The following is a 15,152-nucleotide window of genomic DNA, read 5'->3' on the forward strand; positions in this document are numbered from 1 at the left end:
GATAGGAATAGAGGTAAAGAATTCATGAGAAGCAGGATTTCTTACATACTCTCCCCTCTCTAAGACTTCATCTGTGAAGCCTTTCACTGAGTGACTTCATAGTCAGCTCAGCACTGCAGTGATACTCACTAAAAACTCTTTGCATCTATAAAAAACCTCAGTGAGGAAAAATCCCTTGTTATCATGAAGAGAAAAGAGTCTGTCACTCAGTTCTTTATTCTATGAGATTCTTTATGATCTACAGATTCTTCTCTGACTATCATACAGATTCATCTCATATCTTTCATACAGAAGGGTTCTGGTTGACTCTCAATCATTTTCACAAGATTCTTGTGTGATCATTATACAGATTCATCTCACAGATGAATCACTCTCTGTGAGATCACTCTCATCAAAGAGAAACATTCATGAGTTGATCTTTCATTCATTCTTATAAATCATTGCTCTTTGACACTGTAGAATTGTGAGGAATTTTTCATTCTTTCATTAACTCTGTAGAATTGTAGAATCAAGATGTTCACAGTCTGCAATCACTCTTTGTAGTCATATAGAAAGATTCAGGCCTGTGATTCACAATCACTCTTGTTTACTAGAGTGATCTGACTGTTCTGTGAAATCACTCACAGTGTAAGCAAACCTCTCTAGAGTAGTATAAATATTTCAGATCTGTTCATAAAATCTTATCTTCTTTTCTCTTTTTCTGTAACAGCTTTCATTTCTATAAACTGTGAGTATTCTCATTCATCTGTGAAGTGTTTCTACTCAGATGATAGAGAGAGAGTGTTTCTGACAATGTCTATATATTAATTCAAGAACTTTTCAAGAATAAAAATTTTTTCAATTTCAATATCTTTGCAAACAATGTCTGGTTATCACTGAGCTTCTTGTAGACATCCCTGCAACTCCTCTGATCACTTTTTACTGGCTGGTGGAGCAGGGGCACCGCCACTCATGACCATGCCTCCATCCTTCCCAGCCCCACCACTGCACCCGATCTTCAGGCCAGCGGCTCATCTCATCCCTCCCCCAGGCCAGCCCCTGGCTCTAAGCAGTGCAGTCTCTCTCTTTGCTGTAAGTCTTCTTATAAGTAATTCCTTGCAGACTCTAGCTGACAGTTCTTGCAAAGCTCTCAGTGTTGCCAGTGTCTCCTGCAGCCCTGCGGGCCTATGATCATCCTCTCTCTGCCTGCACAATCTCTGACCAGGCATATATGAATATGCCTAGGTTTCCTGTCAATGGTTCTCACACCGCGGCGCATTTCTGCAATCTCATTGTCAATGAGAGATGAGTCTCTGAGTACCTGTAAAATCCAGGTAATCAAGGCAATGTGAATATCATGAATTCACAACAGAAGTTAGTCTGAGCAGATGAGCTCTCTCTCTACATTCTCATTATTTTCAGGCTGGATACTCCAGCACAACTGAGAGAGTGAACACAGCTTTGTAAGAGATATCTGATCACACATGCAGATGATTAGTCTTCAAGGTTCTGCTATAACTGCACACATTCTGATGTCTGACTTCTCTGAAGTCTGTGCATTTCTAACAGCCTTCATATCAAGTGTAACAATTATCTGTATCACAGATATGATACTCTCTGCTTCTTTGAAGAAGAAAATTGATAGTTGTGAGAGAGTTGAGTGTTGCAGATATTAATAATGTGAGTGTGAGTTTTCTTTGTTTTTTCTTTATTAGTCTCTAAATTGCATTCATGACCCTGTTTGTTTTCTTGTTTTTTAGCTTTAATGAGAACATGTTTTCTTCTTCTCTTGTGTACACTGCAGACTGTTCATCTCAGTAGAAACTCATTATCTTGTAGACTAGAATTCACAAATGACAGTGTTAATATCTTTATCACAATCAGGTTCTTAGTAAAGATCACATTATTCTGACTTATCAGAATTCACAGTATGAAAGTCATGTCTCAGCTTCTGCAGATGTCTTATCTGCTCAGATGATTCTTAAGTGAACTTATTCATCTTATCAGAATACTCTTATCACTGAACCTTGAATCAGAGCTTGTGATCTCACTTCTCTGAGTCAATAATCTCTTTGATCTGATATTCTCTTTCACTCTCTAGTGCTTTATGAACAGAGTGATGAGTCACAGAGTTCTCTTCTGAGAATTTCTTATATTCACAGAGTAAAGAGACATGAAAAATATTGTACATCTGCAACTCAGATGATAGTTTCAATCTGTAGAACTGTAAGCTAACTTTCTTCATAATCTTATAAGACTCTGTCTGTAAGAGATTCAGCTTCTTACTAGATCTCTGCATGATGATGTTTTCTAGACTCAGTCAGATTCTATCATCTTTCTTGAAACTCTTTGCAATGTGCTTGAAGTCATAGTATCTCTTCTGATACTCTTGAGTCTTTCTCAAGAATTTACAGACTTTCTTTCAAATCTTCTGAATTCTCTCAGCTTGTTCACAGGCATCATCACACTCTATAGTGTACTCTCGCGGGTCCATCAAGGTCATCCGCGGATGAGTCTCAGTGAGCATCTCAAAGAGAGTTTTGTCTGTGCTGATATGCTTTGAGTTGTTATACATGAACTCTGTGAGTGATAATCAATACATCCAGTCATTCTGATTGTAATTGACAAAGTATCACAGATACTGTTTTAATATACTCATCAGGTGTTCTGTCTGATCATCTGTCTGTTGATGAAAAGTCATACTTAGATCTTGTGAGATCTTCAGTATAGTTATCAGATCAGATCAGAACTCTTCTGTGAAGATTGATTCTCTGTCTGAGATAATGTTCATAGATAACTCATGCAATCAGATCATATCACAGATAAAGATGTGAGTTAAATTCTTTGACTTCAAGTTCTTACAGATGAGTATAAAGTGTGTCATCTTGATGAAGTAATTCACTATCACCAGCACACTGTCAAAACAGGCATCATATATGTTCTTGCTTTCAGAGAGGCTCACAAGAGCATTCATTCCTAGCTGTTCCCAAGGTTTCCGCGGGATGAGTAGAGGAGTAAGTTCTTCATATAGCCTGGACCACACTATCTGCAAATCCTGACAAACAGTACAAGAATTCACTATCTTCTTCACAAGTCCTTGCATCTTCAGTCAGAAGTATTTCCTTGTAAGTAACTCATGAGTTCTAGTATCTGTAAAATGACTCACTAGAGAAGAGTCATGATACCTTTTGATGAGTTCTATGTATAGAAACTCATTCACAGGCATATAAATTCAGCCCTCTCTTCACAAGAGATTATTTAAGTCTCTTCAATTCTTTATTTCTGCAGGGTTGATCTCTGTTATAAGCAGTTTTTAAATATGCTGAGCATATTCATTCTTCAGTTGCAGTTCAGACAATCTGAATAGAAGATCTTATGAAGACTTATGCTCTGTTTTTTCTTACATCAGATCTTCCACAGCACTTCTCAAAGCCTGCAAACTCTTCAGGTTATAGATACCCTCTTCAAGAATTCTCACAAAGATTCTCAGAGTGTTGACTCTCAGTGTTGTAGAGAGTAGTTGTGCAGGCTTCTTCTCTCTCTCTTTCCTCTTCTCTCATAAGAGATTAAGAGACTCTTCAGTTAATCTCTTTATAACACTCAGTCTGAGCATTCTGTGAAGCTTTTCTGCCTCCTCTAGCCCCTCTGTGTCTGTTGCCCTGGCCTTCTTAACATAGTCTGGCCTGTGAGAGAGTCTGTCTGCTGAGTTCTTAGTTCTCTTGATATGCTCTATCTTGAACCAGAACTCACTCAGTCTCTGAGCCCAGTGAACCTGCTGCTGTGAGAGTTCCTTGATTGAAGTAAACTGTTATAAGCTGTTATAATCAGTTCTAATAGTAATCACTGTCATGAGGCTCTCAAAGTAGTGATATCAGTGATAAAAGAATTTCACTATCATGAGAAGCTTCTGATTATGAATGTCATAGTTGATCTCTGTGAGTTGTATCTTTCATGAGAAAAAGATCACTGAAACCCAGTTCTCATTTAACTGTAGTTGTGAGACTATTTCTGAAATTGTAAAGAAGAAGACATCTGTCTTCAATCTAGTTAAGAGCAAGAAATCAAAGTGAAACAGCATCACTATATCTGTAAATATCTGTTTCAATCTTGCAAAGGCTCTGCAAGCTTCTGAGATAAGAAAGTTCTCACAGTTCTTTCTTCTTAATAATCTTTTCATTCTCTATTCATGAGATAACTTCTTCTTATTTCTACTCTTCAGCATGTCTGTAAGAGCCAAGAAGATTCTCACAAATACAAAGATAAACTGTCTATAGAAATTCACAAAGCTCAGAAAGATCTGAATCTCATGAATACTAGTTAACTCTGATCATGATAGAATAGTCTCAATCTGCAAAGATTTCATCTGAATATCATCTGTGATGATTACATATTCTAGGAAATTAATTCAGTGAGCACTGAAGTTGCACTTTGTGAGTTTAATATACAGTTCTGTCTCATCTAAGATCTTCAACACACTTTGCACATGCTCAGTGTGTTCTTCCTTCTTCATGAAGTACATCATCACATCATTCAGATATATTATCACAAAGACATTCAGATATACACAAAGTATTTTATTGATGAAAGACTGGAATACTGTAGAAATATTAGTCAGATCAAAAGACATCACTAGATATTCAAACAATTTCAGTGCAGTTCTAAAGACAGTCTTTCATTCATTCTTAGACTGTATTCACAGCTGTGCATATACATTGATCACATTCAGTTGTGTGAATATGACAGCTTCTGTGAGACAGTTGATCACATTCTCAATCAGAGACAGGAAGTAGCAGCTCTTTGTTATCTTGAAGTTCAGGTTACAGTAGTCTACACATAATCTGAGATCTTCATTCTTCTTCTTCACAAACATCACAGAGGCTCCCGCGGAGGCCTGTGAAGATCAGATAAAGCCATTCTTCAGATTCTTCTTCACATAGATCTGCAAGACCTCTGTCTTGTGATGAAAGAGCTTATAGATTGATTCTCAGAAGAGTTTCTACTCTTCTATCAAATCTATTGTCAGATTCTTCTCACAGTGAGAAGAAAGCTCAGCTGTCTTAGCTGGGCTGAACATCTCTGTAAGATCTCAGTATTTCTCTAATATCTGAAGCTCAGTTTTCATGACTGTGAGATTCTCAGACACTTACAAAGTCATTACATAGATGAGCTTGTCTTCTCTAATCAACTCTGCAGCATCAACTGCTTCTATCTTCATAAGTAAGTCTGTTAACACTGATCAGAAGTATAAACCTGACTCACAGACAGCTATGTATGAATTGTGTCTTTGAAGTCATGCAAGTCTCAAATACATGTCATCTGTGATATCTGCAATAATCACAGTTTCTGTAAATCTTCTTCAGATTTCAGAGAGATCTTGCAATTCAAAGATGACTCTTATGAGTCTCTCAGTTCTCAGGTCTGAGTTCTCACACTCTGCTTGTTATAAGAGCAGGTTTTCAGTCTTCATCTTTCAGCTCATTCATTTCATGAGCTTTAGGAACATCATAGTGACCTGGGATCCTGAGTTCATCAATGCTTCTCATGCTTGTGAGGCAGCAGCACTGTGACACAGTCTCTTCTCACAAGTAAGCATTTTCATTGAGAAAGCAACAGATTCAGGTGTCAGCTTTAAGGCCCTTAAGAAGGCTGTTGCTGACTCTGTCTGTGATCTCTCAAATTCCTATTTTGATTTGTTCAGACAGTTTGTGTGAAGATGTTCTGATTTAGAACAGATAAAGCAGAGTTTCTTTTTCTTGATCTCTCTGTTGTACACTCTGTTTGCAGAAGCTTGTGAAGCTCTCTCTCTCTGCTCAGCAGTCAGATATAAATCTCTCTGTGTCTTGTCATCTTTTTCTGACAAATCTGTTCTCTGTTGTTCTGGCCCTCACAGGGCCAGTCAATGGTCTGCTCTCTGCAGGTCTGTGGCTCTCACAGTGATCTGCAAGTGATGAATGAGAGTCATCAGTTTCTTCAGGGCTAAGGGCTTAGAGCCTTGCTCAATGAGCTTGTCCTGCATGCCTTTATCCAGCCTCTTCGCGAACATCATCATCCAGGTCTTGTTCCAGGGCTCTGTTTCCACAGGCCCCAATTCGCGCCACAATTCCATGAAGCGCCGCGAGTAGTCTTCATCAGATTCCTCGCCTCTTTTCCTAATGTTGGTGATCGCGGCCCAGGTGTTCTCTGTCCGGCTCGCGGGTGTCCCTGGAGGTCATGTCTAGGGACTCGGTTCGAGGGTGTTTGCGGGCAGCAAGCATTCCTTGTAGAAAAATAGCTTGATCCCGCGGGAGGTGCTCAAGGATGTTCTCCACTGAGATTGGTTTGTTCGTGGGTTTGGAGGGTTCCCCTGTCACAGATGCAGAGAATGGTGTCCCGCGAGTGGTTGGTAAGTCCTCTGGGACTTCTTCCACAGGGGTTATCCATGGTTCAGGTGGCTGCTCCTGGGTGCCTGCAGTAGGGTTTGCAGGGGTTGAAGCACATGAGTTTCTAGTTCTTTCAGTCATAACAGGCGGTTGCTGACTGACTGAGCTTGAAATGTAAGAATAAGTGCTTGCAGGCGATTATTCGGGTGTTTGCAGCTTGATGTGATATGTACTGTTAACTACTAGAAGTGTTCACAGTAGAAAGATAAATGTAGGGGTCAAATGTATAATAGCATTCAAGCTGAGTTGTGAATAGTATTCGCGAACTCCAGTCTATATAGTTGTGTGTAGCCAAGGGCCGCTAGCCCTATTGGTTACGCGAGAGATAGGAATAGGGGTAAAGGATCCGCGAGGAGCGGGATTTCTTACATGAATCAAATCTATCATCAAATCTTTGTATATAAGATTTGAAATAACCATGTCCTAGTTTCAGCTGAATTATAGATGAGAATATTTTCTTTTTACATTTAATTGAACAAGATTTCCACTTTGGTTTTATCTCAAATCTTGAATAATGTATACTCTTCTTTTGTTTCTGTCAGCTTTCATTTCACTTGTTTAAACAAGATTCTTTTATCTTTCTCTTTATGAAAGACCAGGACACTGTTTTTTGAATAGATCTGCTTAATTCTGAACCCTTTTTTGCAGCTGAATCAGTCAATTCATTGCCATGAATATTCATATGAGCAGGAACTCAATGCAGATGAATTATCAGTTTTGATATTCTTTTCTTTTGAATTTTCAAAACAGAGTTTAAAATCAGTTCAAGATTCATTTGATCATTATGAATCTGACTATTTCTAAGTCTTTTTAAAGCAGCTTGACTATCAGAGAATATCCATGCCTCTTTCAAATCATTTCCTCTTTTATAAGATTTTATTTTAATGAGTTTGAAAGCTTTCACTATTGCAAATAGTTCAGCATCAAAGACTTCAGATTCACAGCCTAAATTTCAGAAATCTGAGATAAAATTAATATTATCTTCAGTATAAGCAATGCCTGCGCTTAATCTATTCAAATTCTCATTTTTTGAGCCATCTGAGTAGATCAGAATAGAGTCTTTTATATTAATTGTAGAGATCTTCTTCAAATGCTGTTCATATTCTCTCTCTTTAGATAGTTCACTTATTTGTAAGTCTATGAGAGATTCCAGCTTTTCTCTTCAGAGAGATATCTTCTCATGATCAATTTTCTCAACATTTAATGAAGAAAATTGATTCTTAATAAGTGAACATAGTCTATACAGTTGAGAGGGCATTTTCTTTAAAGTATTATTCTCATTTCAATCAAGAAATCTATTTCAATCCAGTTCATTTCCTGAGTCAACTGATGAAAATGAAGAAGAGACTCTTTCTCTGATTATATGATTTAAGCTCATCTTCATGACTCTCAGAGCATAGTTCATAAAGGCCTTTTCAAATTGAATAGCAGGAGGTGAAATTGAAGCTTCAATTTCCATTGCTTTAATAGGAGATGACTTGAATGCACTCAGAATTCTTCTCAAAGCTCTGTTTTATAGACTTTGAAAGAGTTCAGTGAAGTTTCTCTGATTGTTTCATCAAACTTGAACTTCATAATCAGCTACTGAGATAATACAGGCTATGTATAACTGTCTCATAGCCTGAAAGGATAGACCTCTCTCAGTATTTAATAGTCTGATTATACTATTCAGTAGTCTCTCTGTCTTGATGATTCTTTGTTGAATATGATATTTAAAATTCAGCTTGGAGTTTAATCATACTCCTAGTCATTTGACATTTAAACTGGGTTTAATCTCTTTATTCAAAAGAGTTAGACTTAGTTCTTTCTCATTAAACCTGGGAAAAAAGTGAATTAACTCAGTTTTATTCATATCAAATTGAATTAGATTGATATCTGCTCTAACAAAGATTTTCTTTGCTGCTTTCTCAATCACTTCTAAGTTCTCTTTGATTGTCTTTGAACTGTAGAGTAGACCAATATCATCTACATAACTTGAAGATCTCACTATTTTCATCTCTCTATTCTTGAATAGATATGCAGTGTATATTGCAAATAAAACAGATGAGATTGAAGATTCTTGTGATACTTCTATTTTTATCTCAGTTTTATCTTGTTTTCTTCCATCAAAGAATAGTTGTATAATTCTTTTAAACATGAAACAATTGACTCATTTTATTAGAGAAAGTGACAGTTTTAACATCTTCAAAGTTTGAATCATCTTAGACTTTGACACATGATCAAATGCACCTTTTATATCAATAAAAACTGCAGTTGAGACCAGGTCTTCATGCTTTGCTACTTGAATATCATGAATAACTGAGAGAACAGTATCAATTGCAGAATATTGTTTTCTACCTCTCATTTATTCATTAAATAGAAGAGAATCACTAATAGAGCTTATAAAAGATAATCTAGTAGCTATTATCTTTTCTAGAATTTTTCTCAAACAGTTCAACAGAGATATTACTCTATATGACTTAGAAATTAAAGCCTTTCTATTAGGTTTTGCAAGGATTACTTCAGTAGCTTCTCTCCAGCATTCAGAATGATAACCATTTTTTAAGAGATTGAAAAAGAGCTCAAAATATTCATTCTTCAAGTAGGAATATGTGTTTTAAATAATTGAGTGATTAATTGAATCAGGCCCTGCAGCAGTTTTAATTGAACTTGAGAATATTGCTGACTCTAGTTCATCATATGTAAGCTCAGGCCATTCCCAGTTATTTTTATCAATATATTCATGAAATGACATATTCTCCTCTTCTAAATGTGATGATGAGTTTTGAAAGAGAATTCTCATAAAAGCTTGACATTTTTCCTCAAAAGAATTTGCTGTATATAATTCATTCTGAAATTCATATTCTAAGGTTGGAAGCTTTGCTACACTTCTTGTTTTAGTATAGTTGAAGGCTTTGAAAACTTCTTTTTCTTGTGCTTCTTCAAGAAATTTGTTCTAGCAATCTGTTTTGACTTTTTTAATATCTGAAAAATATTCATTTCAAATAGCTTTGAACTCTTCATCAGATATTAAGTGATTCTTTCAATCTCTCTTAGCAGTGGCTAATTGCTTTCTTTTAGAAGTGATATTCTCATTCCACCAAGGTTTGGAATACTCAGAAGACTTTTTCTTTGGAATATTTTCTTTAATACTTGTTAGAAGAATAGATGTAATCAGCTTTACTCTATTCTCAAGCATTTCATTTGATATATCTTGACTTTGATTTCAATAGAGCTCACTCTGTCTTTCAGATTTCAGCTGTTTTACTCTTTCTTCAACTGCTTTTCAATCAGCTTTTTCAAAGTTATACTGATTAGAGAGAAGAGGATTTTCACTTCTTTGTTTTTCACTCAGTTCAATATGAAATTAAATGATCTCATGACCTGATCCTGAGGTTTCATTTGAATCAATAAATCAGTTTATAAGTCTTTTTTCAATTAGATTTTATGATATGAAAGTTAGATCTATAATAGATTTCTGTTTCATGCCTTTTCTAAAGAATGTTTGTTGATCAGACTTGTTAACTAAATCTATTGAATGCTCAAAAGTTCATTCAACCAGTTTATCTGCTCTTACTGCTCTTGTGCACTCTGAGTTTCATCACAGATGATGTGTATTGAAGTCTTCTGCAATTATAGAGTTTTTTAAGAGAGTTATATTCAAAAATTCTCTATTAATTGTTCAGGTATTATTGTTTTCTTTCAATGATTTTTCATTATAGATATTTATAAGTTGAATAGTATCAAACTCATTATCTTTATCTATAATGTCACTCACTAGAATGTCAGAGTCAGATATGATATCAAATCTCAGATTAAATTGATATCTTGATCTTTTTCTCTCATAGATTGCTACTCTTGATTTTATCTCAGATTTTTCAGGAAGAAAGCAGTAATAGCTTGAATAAGAAATGATGTACTTTTACTCAGTATCAAAATTTGATTCTTGAAGAAGTACAAAGTCAACTTTTTATTCAAATGCAATCTGAAGACAAGAATAAATATAATTTGAGTTTCTATTCACATTATTTTGAATAAATGTGATTTTTGAAGAGTTTTTAAACTTTTTTTGTTGTTTTTGTTATACATTCATACTAAAAGAGAGTGAAGATATAGTAGAATCTAATCACTATCACCAGATAGTAGATTATAACTATTTTGAAAAGCAGGAATCTCAACTGCTTGCATTCTATCTAGTTTATTATCAGAGTCATTTCTCAATTCTCTAATCTTAACAGGTGTTTAAGGATTCAAATTCTGTTTACATTTAGCTGGAGAATTGAAGTTTGAAGATTTAGATAGTTGAGAGTTTCTTCTTTTTAAGCTTGCAGTTGTGAATTTACTAGCTTGACTTTTCTCTTCAGTTTTAGATTCACTTTGAGCTTCATCTTTTCTTCAGTTCTTCTGAGTTCTTGAAGCAAATACACATTCTTTTGAGCTAGATACATGTTTTTCTTTGCAATTGAAGCACTTAAGCAGAGTATGTTGACATATTTCATCTCTTTTTGAGCATGTTTCACATTTATGCTCACTAGTTTTGTGATCTCTAGTACAGAATGCGCATTTTGAGTCTCTGAAACAAGAGATTGCAAAGTGTCCATATCTTTGACAGTTTGAACACTGTGTTTGAGCTTTGAGATTCATTCTTGAATCTTTGTATTCATGAACTCTCATTTTCAAACCTGCTACTCTTACTTCAGAGATTCTTGATTGTTCAAGTGTCTTTGTATATACTAGAACAGAGGCATTTCTTCTGCTCTGTCTGAACTCAATTGAATTAAGTCATACAGGCTCTTTTCTCAGTTGAATAGAATTGTATTCTTCTAATTCATTTTTGAGAAGCAGCATTCCTTCCTCACAGTCAAAAATTTCAACTGAAATATCATGAAGAATGAATTTGTCCCACTTTTCATCTCTTTCAGATAGAATTGTTGTATTCAGTAGAGATTCTATTGCTGATTTCCAGAGATTCTCATTCTGAATGGGAAATTCTGCACTGAATTCAGGCATTATAGTCAAAATAATAGAGTTTTCAAAGAAAGATGACTCAATTGAAGCTATGACTAGTTTTTAAACTTCAATATCAGTTATTAACTGAGAAAAGAACTGCTGATTAATTTCATTTCTAATTCTGAAAATGAGATTTGAGTTTAGCTTGTTTTTTTGCAAGCTCTTCTGATTTGAGACTTTGAGAATAAGTCTTCTGTTTCTGAAGATTTGAAAGTTCTTCTCTTTTTACATTTCTTTTTTTTCCTTTCTATGAACAGAGGTCTGAGAAATATTCTTCTCAGTTTTCTCAGAATTTTGAGCAGATTTTGAACTAGCAGGTTTGAAGATAGCAGATTCTGCTACTTGAGCATATGTTTTCTTCTGATTTGAAGAAGAAGATGAAGAAGTAGAAGATGAAAAAGAGTCAGTGACTGTACTGAAAGATTTCAATGTTTTTTGAATTGTGTTTGAAATTCCAAGTTTGAACTTGATCACTTCTTGTAGTTGTCTAGTCTGAGCATGAAGAATTAACAGAACTTCTTCATTCTTCTCACTCAGACACTGTTTTCTAAGAATTTTGCTTACTTTTTCCAGTTTCTGTATTTTGAGAACTTGTTGTTTCTCTATTTCTTCCTTCTTTCTTCTCTTTAGAATTTCAATCTCAGGAATGGCATCTGAGAAAACATCTTTTTCCACATCAACTGAGTGTACTCTTGAACTCATTTTACTCACTGAATGAAAAGTTGGTCAGACTGTTTCAATTGAGAGATTTATCAGTATATTTTCAAATGAAAAGTTGGTCAGACTGTTTCAATTGAGAGGTTTATTAATCTATTTTCAAATGAAAAGTTGGTCAGACTGTTTCAGTTGAGAGATTTATTAGTCTATTTTCAATTGAAAAGTTGGTCAGACTGTTTCAAAAGAAGAATGAAAGACTTTTGTGTATAAAACACCTGATTTTTTTTCACACTAGTTCAGTAACTAGGTTAGATTTTTGAAGAGAATCTAATAAACTAAAAGTGATTTTTAAGATAAATCAATAAAATCTTTACAAACTCTTTCTTGAGATACAGTGAGGAAAAGTATGATATCAATTGATAATAAATCAGATGATATGACAGTTTTTGAGAGAAAAACTGACAAAAAATAAGTCAATTTTTTGCAGAAAAATTGATTAAAACTATTCAATTTTATTCTAAATCATTCAATTCTTCTCACACAACAAGTGTGCAACTCAAATCAGTCAATAAAGAGTGTAAAAGAGAATTAAGTATTAATGAAAGCTCTTCAGCCACTGAAAAAGTAATTCTTACTTAAAAGAATATGAAATTATGACAGAAAACAACTCTGTTTTTAATTCTTTGTAAGAATATTGTGTAAAACCCAGAGAAAAACATCTTACTTTTTCAAGAGAAGTAAAAAACTATTTCTAAGATCTTTTTTTTTTTTTTACATTAACTGCTGCAGAAGAATGAGATAGAAACTACTAAGATATGCACTACTATATACTCTCTATCAAGACTTTCCCTCTTCAGAGTCTTGATTAGACTGGCCGCCGGGACCATGAATTTCACGTTTGATCCCATTTGGTCTGGTCTCATACATTTCTTGGCGTGAATCCCGCTGGGACTGGCTATCAAAAAAACATGCAAAGTGACTATATATCAGATTTTAAAATGGGACCATGACTTGAAAAAAATGAGAAAGTGATCTCATTTGGTCCCATTTAGTCCCATTCTTGGCATAAAGTTACTATTTTTAGACATTTTAAGGTTTTTTTTAGACTATTTTTAATTTTTTAAAAAGTAACGCTTTTTGGTAATGCTCAAATGAGATTTAAAGTCATTTAAAGCAATAAAAATAATTTAAATTGAGAAGTGGAAATCATGGTCCCATTTGGAAAATGTGACAAGAGTAGACAGTAAGTCCCACTGGGACAGTATGGGACTACTATCTAATGTTAAAACCGTGTAATGGGATCAGTCGAATTGGTAATGAAACTATCAAAAAATCTGGTCCTGGTCCCAGACACGGTCACACAGTCAGTCTAGTCTTGATATTATAGAGAATATAAGTCTGTTTCTATATAATAATGTAAATAGTATCAGTGAGATGTAGAGGAACTGGTTATTTATATCTTAAAATAGAAGACTTTGTCAATGATTATATCAATATAGAGTTAATTCTCAAATTCAATAGAAATCTAGTATTGCTGTTCTCAATCCCTTGCAGAATCTATTGAATATTGAGGTATTAAAACTAGATTTAATATATCTCACTGTACAGGGATTAAAGGCTCAGTCAGACCTTGAGATATACTGATTTTATAGTTATTGATGTGCTGTTGACTTGTTGTTCACTGATTATATATTGAATGCTGTTGCTGAGGTATCTTTTTGTATTGTTCTGCTGAGAATGGGCCAGATTGAGAGGGGTAGTACAAGGGTGAGACTTGGTGTTGAAGTCTAGATACACTGGCGACGGACCGTGGAGATTGCACTTCAGAAGAGTCTGTTGATTATGTGCTTGATATTATCGCCGAGGTATCTTTTTGTATTTTTCTGCCGGGGATGGGCCAGATTGGGAAGGGCGGTACGAGGGTGAGACTTGGCGTTGGTGTTTTGGAACATCAAAGATGGACAGGGTTTTCGCGGAGGTCGCTCCTCGGATATCTCCACAACTACAGGTCGGGGATCTTCCAAAATCGAGAAGATTGGTGCATATGGCTAGGTCACTTCACCTTACAATTTGTATGGCACTCTGGCCCGGGGTTGTGGTGTGGTAGGGGAGAACGGGGGATAATCCCACACAGGAGCTTCGAACAACGTCCGGTTCACGTTTGGCTGGATAACTCCACCACCACACAGGGTATGCGGTCGGCGATGGGGTCAGAATGCTCGTATGATCGAGGGCTTTTCGATGGATCTATCGGCGGGTTCTTATTCGAAAAATCGAGCGAGTTCGTGGTGGAGCGGTTGGTTGACTGACCTCAGGTTATTAATAAATACAGAGGTGTACAAATCGTTGGACTGACACTGAAGATCATGAGCTTCTCATGTCACATCTTGCAACCATTGAATTGGCAAAGGACAAAACAGTCTACAACCTTTCAATTCAACTACTTTTGAAATTCATTGATGAGTTACAGAAGAGGAACACCTCTACTGCAGCTCAAATTCAGAAGTTGAAGAAGAAAGAGTTCAGTTTGAACTTGAAAGAGACAGGCCCTGAGCAGGGCAGTGCTGCTAAGAAATCAAGTCACTGATAACTAGGAGAATGTGAACTTCTACTGCTGAATAATTCAGTCTTCATTTCTCATAGCAGAACAGTGCATCAGAAGTTATTGAGAATTCATCATAATAATCTTCATGCAGAGCACTTCAGATTAGAGAAGACTGAGAAGCTTCTAAAATATAAATACACTTGAGACAAGCTTCAGACAGATGTCAAAGAGTATGTTGAGACTTATGATATCTGTTAAAGAATAAAGATCTCATGATATAAGTAATACAGCAAGTTAGCATCACTGCCTGTTTCAAAGAGCTTATAACAGAACCTATCAATGAATTTCATAGTTGATCTGCTGAAGTTGACAAGAGTCAAAGAATATGACTTAATTTTGATCATTATTGACTGCTTTATAAAGATGATCAGATATATCTCTACTTATAAAAAGATTAAAGCCTCTGAATTGACTAATCTGTTTTTAGATATCATTATTTATAATCACAGTGCTCTGAAATCATTGATAACAGATCAAGAATCCCTCTTCATCAGCAAATACTG

The 15,152-nt window shown here is 35.4% G+C and overlaps 4 protein-coding genes across 4 annotated transcripts; 2 read left to right on the forward strand and 2 right to left on the reverse strand.

Moving 5' to 3' along the window:
• Positions 1–951: 951 nt before the first annotated feature.
• On the forward strand, positions 952–1,968 carry BDCG_16729 (uncharacterized protein; the record flags this gene model as incomplete). The annotated part of the gene is made up of 2 exons (XM_045425923.1): positions 952–1,071; positions 1,864–1,968. 2 exons carry the CDS (start codon positions 952–954, stop codon positions 1,966–1,968), a joined length of 225 nt encoding a protein of 74 aa, XP_045280395.1.
• A 3,907-nt stretch (positions 1,969–5,875) lies between these two features.
• Positions 5,876–6,085, reverse strand: BDCG_16730 (uncharacterized protein; the record flags this gene model as incomplete). The annotated part of the gene is made up of 1 exon (XM_045425924.1): positions 5,876–6,085. One exon carries the CDS (start codon positions 6,083–6,085, stop codon positions 5,876–5,878), a length of 210 nt encoding a protein of 69 aa, XP_045280396.1.
• A 43-nt stretch (positions 6,086–6,128) lies between these two features.
• Positions 6,129–6,479, reverse strand: BDCG_16731 (uncharacterized protein; the record flags this gene model as incomplete). The annotated part of the gene is made up of 1 exon (XM_045425925.1): positions 6,129–6,479. The coding sequence occupies one exon, from the start codon at positions 6,477–6,479 to the stop codon at positions 6,129–6,131; it is 351 nt and encodes a 116-aa protein (XP_045280397.1).
• A 7,413-nt stretch (positions 6,480–13,892) lies between these two features.
• BDCG_16732 (uncharacterized protein) lies at positions 13,893–14,631 on the forward strand (the record flags this gene model as incomplete). Its single annotated transcript, XM_045425926.1, has 2 exons — positions 13,893–14,344; positions 14,377–14,631. The coding sequence occupies exons 1-2, from the start codon at positions 13,937–13,939 to the stop codon at positions 14,629–14,631; spliced, it is 663 nt and encodes a 220-aa protein (XP_045280398.1). The 5' UTR covers positions 13,893–13,936.
• Positions 14,632–15,152: the final 521 nt, after the last annotated feature.

This window comes from Blastomyces dermatitidis (assembly GCF_000003525.1).
Source record: "Blastomyces dermatitidis ER-3 genomic scaffold supercont1.3, whole genome shotgun sequence".
Lineage (NCBI taxonomy): Eukaryota > Fungi > Ascomycota > Eurotiomycetes > Onygenales > Ajellomycetaceae > Blastomyces > Blastomyces dermatitidis.